The 20,021-nt window shown below is 43.6% G+C and overlaps 1 protein-coding gene and 1 long non-coding RNA gene across 7 annotated transcripts; one reads left to right on the top strand and one right to left on the bottom strand.

Moving 5' to 3' along the window:
- Positions 1-6,179: 6,179 nt before the first annotated feature.
- On the bottom strand, positions 6,180-9,278 carry LOC132345906 (uncharacterized). Of its 2 annotated transcripts, none has more exons than XR_009495490.1 (2): positions 8,774-9,278; positions 6,180-7,969 (listed from the first exon to the last, which is right to left on the bottom strand). It is a non-coding gene; the product is annotated as an uncharacterized lncRNA (long non-coding RNA). The 2 variants fall into 2 exon arrangements; XR_009495491.1 differs by having other exon boundaries at positions 6,180-7,966.
- Positions 9,279-9,364: 86 nt separating this feature from the next.
- On the top strand, positions 9,365-19,046 carry LOC534913 (mariner-like transposase). Of its 5 annotated transcripts, XM_059885348.1 has the most exons (5): positions 9,365-9,520; positions 9,793-9,825; positions 12,869-12,920; positions 14,483-17,067; positions 17,932-19,046. In XM_059885348.1, exons 4-5 carry the CDS (start codon positions 17,035-17,037, stop codon positions 18,946-18,948), a joined length of 1,050 nt encoding a protein of 349 aa, XP_059741331.1. In that variant the 5' UTR covers positions 9,365-9,520; positions 9,793-9,825; positions 12,869-12,920; positions 14,483-17,034; the 3' UTR covers positions 18,949-19,046. The 5 variants fall into 5 exon arrangements, with proteins under 5 accessions (XP_059741331.1, XP_059741333.1, XP_059741332.1 ...); XM_059885350.1 differs by lacking the exon at positions 12,869-12,920 and having other exon boundaries at positions 15,633-17,067; XM_059885349.1 differs by lacking the exon at positions 12,869-12,920.
- Positions 19,047-20,021: the final 975 nt, after the last annotated feature.

The following is a 20,021-nucleotide window of genomic DNA, read 5'->3' as shown; positions in this document are numbered from 1 at the left end:
TTTGCAGACAAAGAGCCCTATATTCAAAGCTATGGTTTTTTCAGTAGTCATGGATGACCATACAGGATGGACCATAGAGGATGGATGACATGAGAGTCTGACCATAAAGAAGTCTGACCATAAAGAAGTCTGACTGGTGAAGAATTGATGCTTTCAAACTGTGGTGCTGGAGAAGACTCTTGAGTCCCCTTGGACAGCAGGGAGATCAACCAGTCAATCCTAAAGGAAATCAACCACGAATATTCATTCTCAGGACTGATGCTGAGGTTGAAGCTCCAATACTTTGGCCACCTGATTCAAAGACTGACTCATCGGAAAATGCCCTGATGCTGGGAAAGATGGATGGCAGGAGGAGAAGGGGATGACAGAGGATGAGATGGTTGGATGGCATCACCAACTCAATGGACATGAGTTTGAGCAATCTCCAGGAGATGAAGGACAGGGAAGCCTGGTGTGCTGCAGTCCATAGGGTCGAAAAGAGACATAACTCAGCTACTGAACAACAAAAAAGCACCAACAGTTGAAGGCTGACAACACTATCCAAGCATCACACTATTTTCAAGTTAAAAAAAAAGAAAGCAGCCATCCCTTAGAAAATAAAGATTGTGATAATGCCACAAATGCATTTCAGTCCAGAGCAAGACTGGAAGAAGATACTATCACCACTGGGGGCTTTCACCAAACCATTTCTTTTTCAAAATTGGACCCTCAAAAAAAAAGAAAAACTGGAACCTCTGACATAATACAACAATTCCTCTTCATACCACTTCACAGAATGGGGTTCAGTTCAGTGCAGTTCAGTTCAGTCGTTCAGTCGTGTCCAACTCTTTGCGACCCCATGAATCGCAGCACGCCAGGCCTCCCTCTCCATCACCAACTCCCGGAGTTCACTCAGACTCACGTCCATTGAGTCAGTGATGCCATCCAGCCATCTCATCCTCTGTCATCCCCTTCTCCTCCTGCCCCCAATCCCTCCCAGCCTCAGAGTCTTTTCCAATGAGTCAACTCTTCACATGAGGTGGCCAAAGTACTGGAGTTTCAGCTTTAGCATCATTCCCTCCAAAGAAATCCCAGGGCTGATCTCCTTCAGAATGGACTGGTGGGATCTCCTTGCAGTCCAAGGGACTCTCAAGAGTCTTCTCCAACACCACAGTTCAAAAGCATCAATTCTTCAGTGCTCAGCTTTCTTCACAGTCCAACTCTCACATCCATACATGACCACAGGAAAAACCATAGCCTTGACTAGACGGACCTTTGTTGGCAAAGTAATGTCTCTGCTTTTCAATATGCTATCTAGCTTGGTCAGAACTTTTCTTCCAAGGAGTAAGCGTCTTCTAATTTCATGGCTGCAGTCACCATCTGCAGTGATTTTGGAGCCCAGAAAAATAAAGTCTGACACTGTTTCCACTGTTTCCCCATCTATTTCCTATGAAGTGATGGGACCAGATGCCATGATCTTAGTTTTCTGAATGTTGAGCTTTAAGCCAACTTTTTCACTCTCCTCTTTTACTTTCATCAAGAGGCTTTTTAGTTCCTCTTCACTTTCTGCCATAGGGTGGTGTCATCTGCATATCTGAGGTGATTGATATTTCTCCCGGCAATCTTGATTCCAGCTTCTGCTTCTTCCAGCCCAGCGTTTCTCATGATGTACTCTGCATAGAAGTTAAATAAGCAGGGTGACAATACACAGCCTTGATGTACTCCTTTTCCTATTGGGAACCAGTCTGTTCCATGTCCAGTTCTAACTGTTGCTTCCTGGCCTGCATATAGGTTTCTCAAGAGGCAGGTCAGGTGGTCTGGTATTCCTATCTCTTTCAGAATTTTCCACAGTTTCTTGTGATCCACACAGTCAAAGGCTTTGGCATAGTCAATAAAGCAGAAATAGATGTTTTTCTGGAACTCTCTTGCTTTTTCCATAATCCAGCAGATGTTGGCAATTTGATCTCTGGTTCCTCTGCCTTTTCTAAAACCAGCTTGAACATCAGGAAGCTCACGGTTCACGTATTGCTGAAGCCTGGCTTGGAGAATTTTGAGCATTACTTTACTAGCGTGTGAGATGAGTGCAATTGTGCGGTAGTTTGAGCATTCTTTGGCATTGTCTTTCTTTGGGATTGGAATGAAAACTGACCTTTTCCAGTCCTGTGGCCACTGCTGAGTTTTCCAAATTGGCTGGCATATTGAGTGCAGCACTTTCACAGCATCATCTTTCAAGATTTGAAATAGCTCAACTGGAATTCCATCACCTCCACTAGCTTTGTTCATAGTGATGCTTTCTAAGGCCCACTTGACTTCACATTCCAGGATGTCTGGCTCTAGGTCAGTGATCACACTATCGTGATTATCTTGGTCATGAAGATCTTTTCTGTATAGTTCTTCTGTGTATTCCTGCCCTATATCAGTGGCTTTTATGTCAATGTTAAACGACTACTGAGACTGTTGCAGTGAAAAGGAAAAAAGAGGAATGAGTTTTTCTTTCCCTTTCTTGAGAACAGTGAGCAGACCTAAACATTCCTAGTTTTTACTTTAACTGTTCCTAATCGGTAGTCTGTAACTAAGTTTGCTTTTCTGCCCCCTGACTCTGCCTGTCTGTAACTAAGTGTCTGTTCTGCCCCTTAAGCCATTTTGCACCTATTCTCCTTTGACTCTGTGCTAATTACAACCTGTAGCTGTTGTTCACCTTTGCAGCACTCTCTTCACAGACCACCCCTTTTCTCTTTTTACAAATCAGAAAGAAGGCCACAGTACAATAAACAAAAGACAATGGATCAAACTACCAGGATACCAGACTGTCAGAGGCTACCAGAGGCCAGCCAATGACTGTTTTTGAAACATTGCAAATGGAAGAATATGAGGCCCTAATACTTTTGCTCCTTATCACCGACCCCTGGCTTTGAGCCTTCATCTTATATCAGTCCCTAGACTCCTCATACAGAGAGGAAACCAACCCTGAATATTCATTGAAAGGACCTGATGCTGAAGCTAAAGCTCCAACACTTTGGTCACCTGATGGGAAGAGATGACTCATTGGAAGACCCAGATGCTGGGAAAGATGGAGGGCAGAAGGAGAACGGGATGACAGAAGATGAGATGGTTGGATGGCATCACTGACTCAATGTCACGAGTTTGAGCAAGCTCCAAGAGATAGTGAAGGACAGGGAAACCCAACCATGCTGCAGTCCATGGGGCCACAAAGAGTTGGACACGGCTTAGTGACTGACGACACCAAGACTCCTCATGGAAATGGGGAGGGGGGCACAGTTCTTGAGGCATAAACCTACTGTGTTCCCCTCTCCTCCAGCTGAGGATTAAAGCCACCTTTCTATTTCCTCCAAACTCTCTCTCCGTATTTTTTATTTGGCTTTGGTGAGTAGAGAAAGCCAAGATTTTGGCCGGCAACAATTGGAGAAATGAGTTTTCTAATAGAGACCAAATCTTGGTCAGATACTTGGAGGAACTTCAGCAGGAACCAGAGACATGCCCAGAACTGAGTGATTTAGGGTCAGTGACTGAGGGCGGCCCACCTGTGGAGTCTTCTCAAGACAGGCACACCCAGAAGGCAACACTGAACTAACTGCAAGGTGAAAATGAGATAGCTTCAGTTCAGTTCAGTCGCTCAGTCGTGTCCGACTCTTTGTGACCCCATGAATCGCAGCACGCCAGGCCTCCCTGTCCATCACCAACTCCCGGAGTTCACTCAGACTCATGTCCATCGAGTCAGTGATGCCATCCAGCCATCTCATCCTCTGTTGTCCCCTTCTCCTCCTGCCCCCAATCCCTCCCAGCATCAGAGTCTTTTCCAATGAGTCAACTCTTCACATGAGGTGGCCAAAGTACTGGAGTTTCAGCTTTAGTATCATTCCTTCCAAAGAAATCCCAGGGCTGATCTCCTTCAGAATGGACTGGTTGGATCTCCTTGCAATCCTAGGGACTCTCAAGAGTCTTCTCCAACACCACAGTTCAAAAGCATCTATTCTTCGGTGCTCAGCTTTCTTCACAGTCCAACTCTCACATCCATACATGACCACAGGAAAAACCATAGCCTTGACTAGACAGACCCTTGTTGGCAAAGTAATGTCTCTGCTTTTCAATATGCTATCTAGCTTGGTCAGAACTTTTCTTCCAAGGAGTAAGCGTCTTCTAATTTCATGGCTGCAGTCACCATCTGCAGTGATTTTGGAGCCCAAAAAATAAAGTCTGACACTGTTTCCACTGTTTCCCCATCTATTTCCCATGAAGTGATGGGACCAGATGCCATGAGCTTCAGGGATTCCCAAATCAGGGAAAACAGAAGCAATAAAGAGAAGAAACAGTTTAGTGGGAACTGAATTCACCTCTTCTTAGCTTTGCCCACTTGGTTGTACTAAATAATGACGATGATCACATACAAGGTTGAACCAAGGAAATGACCCACAATCTTTCCACTGGGAGCTAGGGGAACATCGATATTCAGAGTAAGTTAAGTAAAATCTGCAGTGTTTGTTTCAGTAATTGACTGGCACAAATGAAGTGCAGGCAGGTACCTCGCTTACACAAATCTTATAGTCATCATCTTGCTCAGTGGCTGTCAGAGGCTTCAACTTGTCTGTATATTGGCAGCCAGTCCTAGGTCCAAGATGGCTAACAATGAATGAATTAGGATCTCTTGAAAAACTGCATTCTATGATAGTTGAATATTCAAGCATTCTTGTGTGTGTATGCATGTGCCTGCACATGTGTGTATAAGGAGCTAATTAGAAAGGAAAGTGTAGCAGATTGTCATTTGAGCTGTTGTTTTTTCTTAACTGTTGACTCTTAGTTTTTAAAAAGCATTTGTGCAGAATTTTAAAGTGCAAATGTTAAATATCTTTCAAGGCAGAGAGGTTATTGCTAGATAGTGGTTGAACAACATCATGAATGTACTGAATGACAATGGACTGTATACTTTTTTTCCAATTTGTGTCAAGAACCATTTCTATTGATACCTAAATTTTTATATTATTTTATCACATAGACCATTACAGTGGGTTAAGTAGAGTTTCCTGTATTATACAGGAGGTCTTATTAGTTAGATACTTTATAAATATTAATACTAATTTGTATATGTCCATCCCAATCTTCTGATTTATCCCTTCCCCTTCCCCCCAGTAACCATAAGCTTATTTTCTACATCTGTAACTCTTTCTGTTTTGTATAAGTTCATTTGTATTTTTTTAGATTCCACATATAAGGAATATCATATGATATTTCTATCTCTCTGTCTGACTTACCTCACTCAATATGACTATCTCTAGAAGGAAATGGCAACCCACTCCAGTGTTCTTGCCTGGAGAATCCCGGTGACGGTGGAGCCTGGTGGGCTACCGTCTATGGGTTGCAGAGTCGGACACAACTGAAGCGACTTAGCAGCAGCAGCAGCAGGCCCATCTGTGTTACTATAAATGGCATTATTTCGATATTTTGTTATGGCTGAATAGGACTGTATGCTTTAAAGGCATTAATTCATGTCATGTGAATTTCACCTCTATTTAAGAAAAATATTGCTAGAACCATTCTCTTTGTTATGCTAAGCCATTCTGATGCAAAATTCAGTAGGGTGAAAATTGAACTTCTTACTGTTGTTAGTGCAATAAATCTCATCTAGACCTCGATTTTTCATAGGTTTTTACTGTGTCCAGAAATGCATCTCTAAATAAAACTGTTATGAGCTTTTTCTTCTAAAAAGTTATTTTAAAATAATAGCAGGGACTTCCCTGGTGGTACCGTGGTTAACAATCTGCCTAAGCATGCAGGGGACTCCAGTTCCATCCCTGGCGAGGGAATTAAGATCCCTCATGGACTTCCCTGGTGACTCAGACAGTAAAGTGTCTGTCTACAATGCGGGAGACCTGGGTTCAATCCCTGAGTTGGGAAGATTCCCTGGAGAAGGAAATAGCAACCCACTCCAGTACTCTTGCCTAGAAAAATCCCATGGACGGAGGAGCCTGGTGCAGGCTACTGTCCATGGGGTCGAAAAGAGTCGGACATGACTGAGATACTTCACTTACTTATGCTTGAGAGCAACTCAGCCTGAAGGCCACAACTAGAGAGCCCCTGCATTGTAAGGAAAGATGGGTGCCACATGCCACAACTAAGACCCAATGCAGCAAAATAAACAAGTAAAAAAAATTTCAAACATAAATATATAAATGGTGTCCAAAAAACCCAGTACCCTTTTTTTTTAATATTCACCTACTTTAACATTTAACATTTTACCCTATGCTTTATCATTTACTTTATATCTTTCAATATACAACTAAGAATATTCCCTTATATAATCATAGTACATTTATCAACTACAGTGAAGTAAACATTGATCCAGTATTTTATCTAATCTGCAATTCGTGTTCCAGTTTTGTCAGTTAACCAAATAACGTCCTTTGTAACATCTTCCCTCCAGTACAAGAACTGGTGCATGGTCCGACATTATATTTTATTTTTTAAAGAGCCCAAAGGTTATTTATTTGATCATTTTTTGTATTTGATGTACTCCTGTACTCCTTGTTTATGTGGAAGGAGCCCAATTACATGGTAGTGTGAAAATTCTTTGGGACTGCCCTTCTTTGGGGTTAGAATGAAAACTGAACTTTTCCAGTCTTTGGCCTTTGCTGAGTTTTCTAAATTTGCGGCATATTGAGTGGAGCACTTTCACAGCATCATCTTTTAGGATTTGAAATAGCTCAGCTGGAATTCTATCACTTCTTCTAGCTTTGTTCCTAGTAATGCTTCCTAAGCCCCACTTGACTTCAAACTCTAGGATGTCTGGCTCTGGATGAGTGGCCACATCATCATGGTTATCCAGGATATTAAGACTTTTTTGTACAGTTCTGTGTATCCTTGCCAAAACTTCTTAAACTATTCTGCTTTCATTAGGTCCTTAACAAAAAGACCTTCAGTCCTTTATCGTGCCCATCTTTGCATGAAATCTTCCCTTGATATTTTCAATTTTCTTGAAGAGATCTCATCTTTCACATTCTATTGGTTGGTTTCCTCTATTGCTTTGCATTGTTCACTAAAGAATGCTTTCTTATCTCTCCTTGTTACTTTCTGGAATTCTGCATTCAGTTTGGTGTATTTTTCCCTTTCTTGTTTTTCACTTTTCTTCTTCTCTCAGCTATTTCTAAAACCTTCTCAACCTCTTTACTTTCCTGCCTATCTTTTCCTTTGGGATGGTTTTGATCACCACCTCCTATATAATGTTACAAAAAAAAATCTGTCCATGTTCTTCAGGCATTCTGTCTACCAGGTCTAATTCCTTGACTCTATTCATCCCCTCCACTGTATAATCATAAGGGATTTGATTTAGGTCATACCTGAAAGGCTTACTGGTTTTCCCTACTTTCTTCAATTTAAGTCTAAAATTTGCAATAAGGAGCTCATGATCTGAGCCACAGTCAGCGCCAGGTCTTGTGTTTGCTGACTGTATAGAGCTTCTCCATCCTTGACTGCAAATAATCAATCTCATTTTGCTATTGTCCATCTGGTGATGACCATGTGTAGAAAGGTTTGTGTTGTTCAAAGAGGGTATTTCCTATATTTCCAGTGTGTTCTCTTGTGTTCTCAAGCGGTACTTTTAAACAAAAGTTTCTTATTCAGCAAAGAATCTACAGATGATGACTGCAGCCATGAAATTAAAAGACCCTGGCTTCTTGGAAGAAAAGCTATGACAAATCTAGACAGCATATTAAAAAGCAGAGGCATCACTTTGCCAACAAAGATCCATATAGACAAAGCTATGGGCTTTCCAGTAGTCATGTACAGATGTGAGAGTTGGACCATGGAGAAGGCTGAGCACTGAAGAACTGATGCTTTCAAGCTGTGGTGCTGGAGAAGACTCTTCAGAGTCCCTTGGACAGCAAGGAGATCAAACCAGTCAATCCAAAAGGAAATCAACCCTGGATATTCATTGAAAGGACTGATGCTGAAGCTGAAGCTCCAATACTCTGGCCACCTGCTGAAAAGAGTCAACTTATTAGAAAAAACCCTCATGCTGGGAAAGACTGAGAGTAGAAGTGGGTGACAGAGGATGAAAGTGTTGTATGGCATCATCAACTCAATGGACATGTGTTTGACCAAACTCATAGAGCAGGGAAGCCTGGCTGGCCATGCTGCAGTCCATGGGGTCCCGAAGAATTGGACACGACTCAGCGAGTGAACAACAGCAAGAAAAGAAACTGGGTGATGTGATCTCACCAGTTATGGAATTCCAGCTCTGACCTCCAGCCTGAAGCTCTTTTCCACCTCGGAAAGGTGTTTAGGTCAGCAAGTGTTTTAAAAAAAAAAAAACAAAACAGGCAGGAGCTGGGTGGATGTGCTTTCCCTTCTGCACAGGAGGGGATCGGTGGTCCAGGTGGGGTCTGAGAGAGGGTGAGCATCCTGGGCCTGGTGTGGGTGTGTGTGTGGGGGGGAGACTCAGAAACCCACTAAGCTCCTGAGACGAACTGCCAGCACTCTTGGTCCCTCAATGCACGACTTAAAGAAGCTACTCACGAAGACCCCACCCAGAAACCTATCAGGGAAGCACGGCCAGGACCCGCGCCTGCGCAGTGGCGCCCCGCACCAACTTTCCAAGATGCCCCCCCACCCCCCCGTCCCCGCACCAAGACTCGCTTCCCGCAGACCACCGACCCTGGAGACGTTTTCTTCTTCAGTCGCTCAGTCGTGTCCGACTCTTTACAATCCTATGGACTGCAGCACGCCAGGCTTCCCTGTCCACATATCCGGGAGTTTGTTCAAACTCATGTTCATTGAGTCATACCTTTTCTTGAGTGCTGCTGTCCATGAGGTCACAAAGAGTCGAACACAACTGAGCGACTGAACAACTGAGTGAGGCGAAAAACTGGTTCATAGTTAAACACGTTGTCTCTCCCTTCCCATTCTGTGAACTATAAACCTTCCGACTCTACACAGAAGGGACTCATTCCTCGGGGCTTCTCTGTAGCTGGCTGCCAACCGGTAGCCCGGAGGGTTGTGGGTGGGCGCACCCGGAGACCACGTGGCCGGCATCCGCCAATCAGCGCAAGACGGCACACTGCGGCTCGGCTTCAAACAAACTACCGTCTGGCGAGAGCGGCCAGAGGGGAGAGAGGCCTGTGGGGCCCCGCCCCCTCGCCTGGGTCTGGGGGCCCCGCGAGACCGCGGGCGGGTGGGGGCGCCGAGAGTGGGGGCGGAGCGCAGTGGTCGAGTGACGGCCGGTCTCACCTACTCGGGGTGCGGGCCGCGGAGCGGTGGACCCCGCAGCCAATGGGCGGGGGCGAGGGCGAGGGGCGGCCCGGCCGGCGGGGAGGGGGAGCCCGCGGCCGGGGGACGCGGGGGGAGGAGGGGGCGGGCTCCCAATCTGGTTCCATCCGGTTCTCCCACCACCCCCGCCGCGGGTCCCAGCAGCTCGGGCGGCGAGAGGAGCGGCAGCGGTCAGGCTACTCAGCTTCGCGAAGGCTCTCGGCGCGCCGCGGCCCTCAGGCACCCGGCTCTCGCCCGCCCCGTCGCCACGATGCCCAAGAGGAAGGTGAGCAGTGGCCGCGTCCCGCACACGCCCACTCCGCCGCCTGGCCGTCCCCAGAGCCCCGCGAGGCCCAGGCCCGCTGCGCTGGGCCGGGGAGGCGGCCGGACCAGCCTGAACGGGCGCCGGGCGATTCTGGGACTTTCGGCGGCCGGAGGAGCTTGGGTGGGCTATTCGAACCGGTGCGGTGAAGGCCGTTAATGTCACGCGCCCGTGGCTGCTGTCAGAGCAGTATTGTTCGCGAGCTGCGCCCACTGGTCGTCTCTTTCCTCCTGCAGGTCATCTCCGCGGAGGGGTCAGTAAAGGAAGAGGTGAGACGCCATCCCGCTCCGTTCCCCGGGGGTGGTCTCGGTTTGCACCATACCACACATTCCTTGCTCATTGGATTGATATTTCTCCCGGCAATCTTGATTCCAGCTTGTGTTTCTTCCAGTCCAGCGTTTCTCATGATGTACTCTGCATATAAGTTAAATAAACAGGGTGACAGTATACAGCCTTGACGTACTCCTTTTCCTATTTGGAACCAGTCTGTTATTCCATGTCCAGTTCTAACTGTTGCTTCCTGACTTGCATACAGATTTCTTAAGAGGCAGGTCAGGTGGTCTGGTATTCCCATCTCTTTCAGAATTTTCCACAGTTTCTTGTGATCCACACAGTCAAAGGCTTTGGCATAGTCAATAAAGCAGAAATAGATGTTTTTCTGGAACTCTCTTGCTTTTTCTATGATTCAGCGGATGTTGGCAATTTGATCTCTGGTTCCTCAGCCTTTTCTAAAACCAGCTTGAACATCAGGAAGTTCACGGTTCACATATTGCTGAAGTCTGGCTTGGAGAATTTTGAGCATTACTTTACTACCATGTGAAATGAGTGCAATTGTGCGGTAGTTTGAGCATTCTTTGGCATTGCCTTTCTTTGGGATTGGAATGAAAACTGACCTTTTCCAGTCCTGTGGCCACTGCTGAGATTTCCAAATTTGCTGGCATATTGAGTGCAGCACTTTCACAGCATCATCTTTCAGGGTTTGGAATAGCTCAACTGGAATTCTATCACCTCCACTAGCTTTGTTCATAGTGATGCTTTCTAAGGCCCACTTGACTTCACATTCCAGGATGTCTGGCTCTAGATGAGTGATCACACCATCTTGATTATCTGGGTCATGAAGATCTTTTTTGTACAGTTCTTCTGTGTATTCTTGCCATCTCTTCTTAATATCTTCTGCTTCTGTTAGGTCCATACCATTTCTGTCCTTTATCGAGCCCATCTTTGCATGAAATGTTCCTTTGGAACAATGTTGTTTCTGGTCTGGGTAAAATACAGTAGATGTAGTCATTGTTCTGTGGCTTCCCTAGAGGCTCAAGGGAAGGTAAAAAATCCCCCTGCTGTGCAGGAGCCTCAGGAGATGTGGGTTCTATCCCTGGGTCAGGAAGATCCCCTGGAATGGGGAATGGCAACCCACTCCAGTATTCTTTCCAGGAGAACCCCATGGACAGAGGAGCCTGGTGGGCTACAGTCCATAAGGTCGCAATGAGTCAGACATGACTGAAGCAACTTGGCACAGTCATTTACCTGGCTTATGGTAATATTAATATAATGTATCAGATTAATGCTACTGCAGAATTTGGGAAATTTAAGACAGCTGAAAATACTGAAGCATAACCTTCACTTACCAGAGAAATCCATTCTTTACTTTGTGTGCATTTTGGTTAGTATATCTGTTGGTTACATGCTTGTACTTCCTCATATGACAATATCAGCAAAGCTAGAGCTGAGGCAAGGAAATGGGGAATGTGTAACTTTTTGCAAGTAATGTTCCCAGGGCAAGATAGGGGGTCATACCTTACATGCAGGGGGAGATCAAGAGGTGTGTCCTTTGAGAACATGACCAACAATGTTTTAAAATTATTTTATGTAATGTGTATTGTTGCTAAGTCATGTTGCTTTTTGTGGCCCCGTGGACTGCAGCATACCAAGCTTCCCCGTCCTTCACTATCTCCTAGATTTACTCAAACTTAAGTCCGTTGAGTCGGTAATGCTAACCAACCAGCTCATCCTGTTTCCCCCTTCTCCTTCGCCCTTGATCTTTCCCAGCATCAAGGTCTTTTCCAGTGAGCTGCGTTTTCACCTAACGCAGCCAAAATATTGGAGCTTCCCCTTCAGCATCAGTCCTTCCAATGAATATTCAGGGTTGATTTCCATTAGAATTGACTGGTTTGAAGCTGTCCAAGGGACTCTCAAGAGTCTTCTCCAAGACCACAATTTGAAAGGATTAGGCACTCAGCCACCTTTAAGGTCTAACTGTGACATCTGCACGTGACTACTGGAAAAACCATAGCTTTGACTCTTGGGACCTTGTCAGCAAAGTGATGTCTCTGTTTTTTAATACTCTGTCTAGCTTTGTAATAGCTTTTCTTCCAAGGAGCAAGCGTCTTTTAGTTTCATGAGTGTACTCACTGTCCACAATGATTTTGGAGCCCAAGAAAATAAAATCTGTCACTGTTGCCACTTTTCTCCCTTCTAGTTGCCATGAAGAAATGGCACCAGATGCCATGATCTTAGTCTTTTGAATGTTGAATTTTAATCCAGCTTCTTCATGCATCTCTTTAGTCCTCATCAAGAGCTCTTTAGTTTCTCTTCACTTTCTGCCATTAGAGTGGTATCATCTGCATATCTGAGGTTGTTGATATTTCTCCTGGCAATCTTGATTCCAGCTTGTGATTCATCCAGCCCAGGATTTCACATGATGTACTCTGCATAGAAGTTAAATAAGCAGAGTGACAATATACAGTTTTGACATACTCCTTTCCCAATTTTGAACCAGTGGGTTGGTCCATGTCTCGTTCTAACTGTTGATGCTTGAGCTGCATACAGATTTCTCAGGAGACAACTGTGTTGGTCTGTGCATTTCTTTTAAGAATTTTCCACAATTTGTTGTGATCCACACAGTCAAAGGCTTTCGCATAGTCAATGAAGCAGAAGTAAATGTTTTTCTGGAATTCCCTTGTTTTTCTGTGATCCAGCAGATGTTGGCAATTTGATCTCTGGTTCTTCTGCCTTTTGGAACCCACCTTGTGTATCTGAAGTTCTCAGTTCACATACTGCTGAAGCCTAGTTTGAAGGATTTTGATCGTTACCTTGCTAGCATGTGAAATGAGCACAATTATGCAGTAGTTTGAACATTCTTTGGCATTGCCCTTCTTTGGGATTGGAATGAAAACTGACCTTTTCCAGTCCTGTGGCCACTGCTGAGTTTTCCAAATTTGCTGGCATACTGAGTGCAGCACTTTGACAGCATCATCTTTTAGGATTTGAAATAGCTCAAATGCAATTCGTCACCTCCTCTACTTTTCTTTGCAGTAAGCCTTCCTAACCCCAACTTGACTTCACACTCCGGCATGTCTGGCTCTAGGTGAGTGACCACACCATTGTGGGTATCTGGATTATTTTGCATAGTTTTTCTGTGTATTCTTGCCACCTCTGTTTAATTTCTTTTGCTTCTTAGATCCTTACTGTTTCTGTCCTTTATCGTGTCCATCCTTGCATGAAATGTTTTCTTGAGATCTCTAATTTCTTGAAGAGATCTCTAGTCTTTCCCAGTCTATTGTTTTCCTCTGGGATGGTTTTGGTCACCACCTCCTGTACACTTTTACAAACTTCTGTCCAAAGTTCCTCAGGCACTCTGTCTTCCAGAGTCTATTCCCTTGAATCTATTCATCATCTCCACTGTATAATCATAGGGATTTGATTTAGGTCCTACCTGAATGGCCTGCTACTACTAAGTCACTTCAGTCATGTCCAACTCTGTGCGACCCTATAGATGGCAGCCCATCAGGCTCCCCCGTCCCTGGGATTCTCCAAGCAAGAACACTGGAGTGGGTTGCCATTTCCTTCTCCAGTGCGTGAAAGTGAAGTTGCTCAGTCGTATCCGACTCTTAGCGACCCCATGGACTGCAGCCCACCAGGCTCCTCCGTCCTTAGGATTTTCCAGGCAAAAGTACTGGAGTGGGGTGCCATTGCCTTCTCCGGGTTTTCCCTACTTTCTTCAATTTAAGGCTGAATTTTGCAATAAGGAACTCATGATCTGAGCCATAGTTAACTTGGTCTTGTTTTTGCTGACTGTATAGAGCGTCTCCATCCTTCACTGCAAAGAATGTAATCACTTGATTTCAATGTTAACCATCTGGTGATATCCATTTGTAGAGTAGTCTCTTATGTTATTGGAAATGGGTGTTTGCAATGACCTGTGTATTCTCTTGACAAAACTCTGTTAGCCTTTGCCTTACTTCATTTGTACTCCAAGGTCAAACTTGCCGTTACTCCAGGTGCTTGTTGACTTCCTTAGCTTTCCATTTCAATCCAGTGATGAAAAGGATATTTTTTGGTGTTAGTTCCAGAAGGTTTTGTAGGTCTTCATAGAACCGGTCAATTTCAGCTTCTTCAGCATTTGTGGTTGGGGCATAGACCTGGATGTTGAATGGTTTTTCTTGGAAAGGAACCGAGATCATTCTGTCATTTTTGAGGTTGCACACAAGTACTGCATTTCTGATTCTTCTGTTGACTGTGAGGGCTACTCCATTTCTTCTAAGGGATTCTTCCCCACAGTAGTAGATATAACAGTCACCTGAATTAAATTTGCCTGTTCCCACCCATTTTAGTTCACTGATTCCTAAGACGATGTTTTCTCTTGCCATCTGCTTCCAATTCACCTTGATTGGACCGCGTCCAATTTACCTTGATTCATGGACTTAACATTCCATGTTCCTATGCAATACTGTTCTTTACAGCATTGGATTTTACTTTCTTCACCAGATACGTCCAAAACTGAGTATTGTTTCTGCTTTGGCTGAGCCTCTTCATTCTTTCTGGAGTTATTAGTAATTGTCCTCTGCTCTTCCCCAGTAGTATACTGGACATGTTCCAACATGGGGGGCTCATCTTTCAGTGTCGTATCTTTTTTGCATTTTTACACAGTTCACGGAGTTCTCGCGGCCAGAATACTGGAGTGGTTTGCCAGTCTCTTCTGCAGTAGATCACGTTTTGTCAGAATTCTCCACTATGACCCGTCCTTCTTCACTGGCCCTACGTGGCGTGGCGTGGCTCATAGCTTCATTGAGTTACGCAAGCTCCTTCTCCACAACAAGGCACTGACCTATGAAGGAAAGAAGAGAAGCAAAAAGCAAGGGAGAAAGGGAAAGGTTTACCCAGCTGAATCCAGAGTTCCAGAGCAACGTGAAGGCCTTCTTCAATGAACAATGCAAAGAAATAGAGGAAAACAGCAGAAAGGGAAAGACTAGAAATCTCTTCAAGAAAATTATAGATATCAAACATTTCATGCAGAGAAGGGCACAATAAAGGACAGAAACGGTAAAGACCTAATAGACGCAGAAGAGATCAAGAAGAGATGTCAAGAATACACAGAAAAACTGTACAAAAACTATCTCAATGACACAGATAACCACGATAGTGTGGTCACTCACTCAGAGCCAGACATTCTGGAGTGTAAAGTCAAGTGGGCCTTAGGAAGCACTGCTTCAAGTAAAGCTAGTGAAGATGATGGAATTCCAGCAGAGCTATTTAAAATCCTAAGTGATGATGCTATTTAAGTTCTGCACTCAATATATTAGCAAATTTGGAAAACCCAGCAGTTGCCACAAGACTGGAAAAGGTCGATTCATCCCAATTCCCAAGAAGGGCATTAGTAAAAAAGTGTTCAAACTACTGGCCAGTTGTACTCATTTCCCATGCTAGTAGGGTTATGCTCAAAAGCCTTTAAGCTAGTCTTCAGCAGTACATAAACTGAAACTTCCAGATATTCAAGCTGGGTTTAGAAAAGGTAGAGAAACCAGAGATCAAATTGCCAGGATTCACTGGATCATAGAGAAATCAAGGTAATTCCAGAAAAATATCTATTTCTGTGTCACTGACTACCATAAAGCCCTTGACTGTGTATCATAACAAACTGTGGAAAACTCTTAAAAGAGATGGGAATACCAGAGAAATCTGTATGCCGGTCAAGAAGCAACAGTTAGAATCCTTTATGCAACAACTGACTGGTTCAGGGTTGAGAAAGGAGTATGACAAGGCTGTTTATTGTCACTCTGCTTTTTTAATTTATATGCAGAGAACATCATGGAAAATGCTGGGCTGAATGAGTTACAAGCTGGGATCGGCTGAATGAGTTACAAGCTGGGATCAAGATTTTTGGGAGAAATATCAACAACCTCAGATACACAGATGATACCAGTCTAATGATAGAAAGTGAAGAGGAACTAAAGAGCCTCTTGATGAGGGTGAAAAGAGGGGAGTGAAAAAGCTGGCTTTAAATTCAATATTAAAAATCTAAGTTCATGACCTCTGGTCCCGTCACTTCATGGCAAATAGAAGGGGGAAAGGTGCAAACAGTGACAGATTTCCTCTTCTTGGGCTCTGAAATCACTGTGGATGGTAACTGCAGCCGTGAAATTAAAAGACGATTGTTTCTTGGCAGGAAAGCTATGACAAACCTAGACAATGTATTAAAAACCAAAGACATTGCTTGGCTGACAAAAGTTTGTATAGTCAAACCAGTAGTCAATGTATGGATGTGATCGTTGGACCATAAAAAAGGCAGAGCATCAAAGAAATGATGCTTTTGAACTCTCGTGCTGGAGAAGAATCTTGAGAGTCCCTTGGACAGCAAGGAGATCAAACCAGTCAATCCTAAAGGAAATCAACCCTGAATGCTCATTGTAAAGACTGAAGCTGAAGCTCCAGTACTTTCACCACCAGATGTGAATAGCCTACTCTCTGGGAAAGACCCTGATGCTGAGAAAGATAGAAGGAGAAGGGGATGACATAGGATGAGATGATTGTATGGCATTACTAATTCAATGGACGTGAACTTAGGCAAACTCCAGGATATGGTGAGGGACAGGGAGGCCTGGCATGCTGCAGTCCATGAGGTCACAGAATTGGACACAACTTGGCAACCAACTACAGAGTGGAGTGTAAAATTTTTAGCGTTTTTCCAAAAGAAGGTTCTGTTTTGTGATCTTTTATAAAAGGATCCAGGGAAGGTATAGGCATAGTATGTCAACTTGGAATTTCTCTGACCAGAAAAATTGTAAGAATTCTGTACAAAAATGCAGTAAAGGGAAATTTCATGAAGGTGGGGAAAAAATAGTGGATCTTGTTGCAAAATATCTGCATGAAAAGTTTACTATTATTATGTATCTATTTGCTTTTTCAGTAAACCAGTTGGCTGAAATAGTATGCCTATTCTCTGTTACATCTTTCTTATTTACCTGGCTTCATTTTGACCTGCCCTAAAAGTTTGTTGTTGTTGTTAATAAGAGTCCCTAAAAAGAGTTTAGGGACTTCCCTGTGGTCCAGTGGTTAAGACTCCAAGTTCCCAATGCAGGGAGCCCAGATTCCTTCCCTGGTTAAGGAACTGAGATCCCACATGATGATCTGAGCCGCCAAAAGAGGGTGGGGGGAAGAAAAGATTTTACTTCCAGTTTGGCTTTGGACATCAGATGTAAATAATGTTTTTCTTCCTCCCATGGAGAGGCCAACAGGTAAGTTTTTACATGTTCCTTGAGAAACAAACCTGTTGGTTTAGTTTTCCCAAGGGAAAAATGATGGGGAAAGGAAGGAGCTTTTTTCCCTTTAGTCATCTTTGTAATTGATCCATTTGAAGGCTTAAACAGAAGGTAAAGCTTTTGGTGTCTTTAATACCATGATGCAGACATGTAGATTTATTTTGTTTCCTCTTGTTTTCTAGCTATTAGTTAAAAGTGGTATTATCCCAGTGTAGGATATTTTCAGTTTTCACATTTGTATGTTACTGTGATAGTGGTTATAAAATTAATGAGAAATCAGAAAGAAATCAGATTAAGAATGTTTTTAAATACAGAAACAATTGTGACACTTCATGGTGTCAGTGTGTGTAGCAGTGTTGTCCCAATTCTGTTTGTTATTAGGTAATTTATTATTTATTCTAAAGATACTGAATTGCTAGTTGTTGTCATGCTATCATGTATGAAATGCCACTATTGGCACAGAATCCATTCCACTGATTTTTTTCCCCATCTTAGCATTGAAGTTGTGAGATCTGTTTTTGTAGCTGTTTAATGTAGGTATTGGTCAGTATTGTAAAACTCATTAGTGACTTAATTTGGCTGTTAACTACCTTCTCTACTTAAAGGAAATAAATATTAAATATTTGTTAAATTTTTCATTCCCCATTGGTGGATGGTATCCAAAAATACTGTTGTATTGATTGGTGCAAAAGTTATTGTGGTTTTTGCATTTTTAAATTTTCCATTTGATAATGCAGTATATTCTTAAATGTGGTTTTGTTATACATCACTTTAATGGGCATTTCTTGATGTATGTTTTTTTCCTAATGACTTACTATTTGCTGTTTATGTTTACTTTAGACTATGGAAATGATGTTAGAGAAAAAGCAAATTCGAGCGATTTTCTTATTCGAGTTCAAAATGGGTCGTAAAGCAGCAGAGACAACTCGCAACATCAACAACGCATTTGGCCCAGGAACTGCTAAGGAACGTACAGTGCAGTGGTGGTTTAAGAAGTTTCGCAAAGGAGATGAGAGCCTTGAAGATGACGAGCGTAGTGCACGGCCATCAGAAGTTGACAACGACCAATTAAGAGAAATCATTGATGCCGATCCTCTTAAAACTACACGAAAAATTGCCGAAGAACTCAAGGTCAACCATTCTACAGTCGTTCGGCATTTGAAGCAAATTGGAAAGGTAAAAAAGCTCAATAAGTGGGTGCCTCATGAGCTGACCGAAATTCAAAAAAATCGTCGTTTTGAAGTGTCATCTTCTCTTATTCTACGCAACAAAAATGAACCATTTCTCGATCGGATTGTGACATGCCACGAAAAGTGGATTTTATCTGATAACCAGCGACAACCAGCTCAGAGGTTGGATCGAGGGAAAACTCTGAACTTGTACCAAAAAAAGATCATGGTCACTGTTTGGTGGTCTGCTGCCGGTCTTATCCACTATAGCTTTCTGAATCCTGGTGAAACCATTACATCTGAGAAGTATGCTCAACAAATCAATGAGATGCACCAAAAACTACAACACCTACAGCCAGCATTGGTCAACAGAAAGGGCCCAGTTCTTCTCCACGACAATGCCCGACCACATGTCGCACAACCAGCCCTTCAGAAGTTTAATGAATTGGGCTACGAAGTTTTGCCTCATCCGCCACATTCACCTGACCTATTACCAACCCACTACCACTTCTTCAAGCATCTCGACAACTTTCTGCAGGGTAAACGCTTCCACAACCAGCAGGATGCAGAAAATGCTTTCCAAGAGTTTGTCGAATCCCGAAGCACGGGTTTTTACGCTACAGGAATAAACGAACTTACTTCTCGTTGGCAAAAATGTGTTGATTGTAATGGTTCCTATTTTGACTAATAAAGATGTGTTTGAGCCTAGTTATAATAATTTAAAATTCATGGTCCAAAACTGCAATTACTTTTGCACCAAATAAACAATTTGTTGTTTATAAGCCACCCAGTCTATGGCATTTTTGTTATAGCAGCCCCAGTATATTAAAACACTTCCTTTCCATATTTAGAAAGGCATACTTCACTGGGAGCAGGAAAGAATAATGTGACCAGGTTCCTCCTGGCTTAATGTTCTTTTTAAAATAACAGTCAGTAAGTACATTGGACTGCTGGAAAGGAAAGCTTGTAACAATAATAACGCCAGTGATCTTGTCTAGTAACAAATATTTATACAGTCGTGTATCCATACAGTTTGCAAGCAGGCTAGAAACGAGTATTGCATGGTAAGATCTATATCGGTTGTTCATCCTTGGGCTCTTTGTGTTGCAGCATTTCCGGCCAACTTATTGAGCAGAGTGGTCCTCAAGAGCTCCCGTATCAGGGCCCATATCTTTGTTCTCTGCATCCCTTACATCTCATCCTTCTGCAGCTTGGATATCCAGCATAGCAGTGAACAGAGGCATTTGAGTCTCTGGCCGTCGTCTTCCCTCTCACCTTCTTTTGCATGCTGGCTCACACCTGTCCTTGTTTATATTCAGTCTTCACCACATGAACAAACTGGCCGAGACTGGGCTTCTTGGGATGCAGTACAGTATAGCCCAGCACAGTAGGGTTTGAAACTCACTCTGCTTCTTACCTTCCTTTCTACTCTCTAACTTGAGTCTGGTTCCTCCCTACCACTTGCTGAAACAGCTTCATCAGGACAATTGGTGACATGCTTAGTTCTCAGTGTGGTGACACTTTCCAAACCCTGGTTGACTATTTACATCCGTTTGGTTTCAGCCCCCAGAGCACATCACTTCTTTCAGCTCTGTCCCTCCCCAGAGCCCCAAACCTGTAGATCCAACTGCCTGCCAGACTCTGGATATTTCCCAAGCCCTTTACACTCAGTGTGTCAATACCAAGCCCACCTGCTTCCCCCAAAACTCCCTAGGTCCCTAGCCTGGCGAGTGGCTGTCTAACCACACAGCCTACTAGACA

This window comes from Bos taurus, chromosome 1, assembly GCF_002263795.3.
Source record: "Bos taurus isolate L1 Dominette 01449 registration number 42190680 breed Hereford chromosome 1, ARS-UCD2.0, whole genome shotgun sequence".
Lineage (NCBI taxonomy): Eukaryota > Metazoa > Chordata > Mammalia > Artiodactyla > Bovidae > Bos > Bos taurus.
The sequence above is the reverse complement of the archived record's forward strand: the minus strand, read 5'-3'. Positions and strand labels throughout refer to the sequence as shown.

Bases quoted from the DNA above. Each gene is read 5' to 3' on its own strand.
- LOC534913 (XM_059885350.1), top strand. From the start codon at position 17,035: ATGTTTTTCTTCCTCCCATGGAGAGGCCAACAG. The intron at 17,068-17,931 runs GTAAGTTTTTAC...TGTTTACTTTAG, and splicing joins TCCCATGGAGAGGCCAACAG to ACTATGGAAATGATGTTAGA.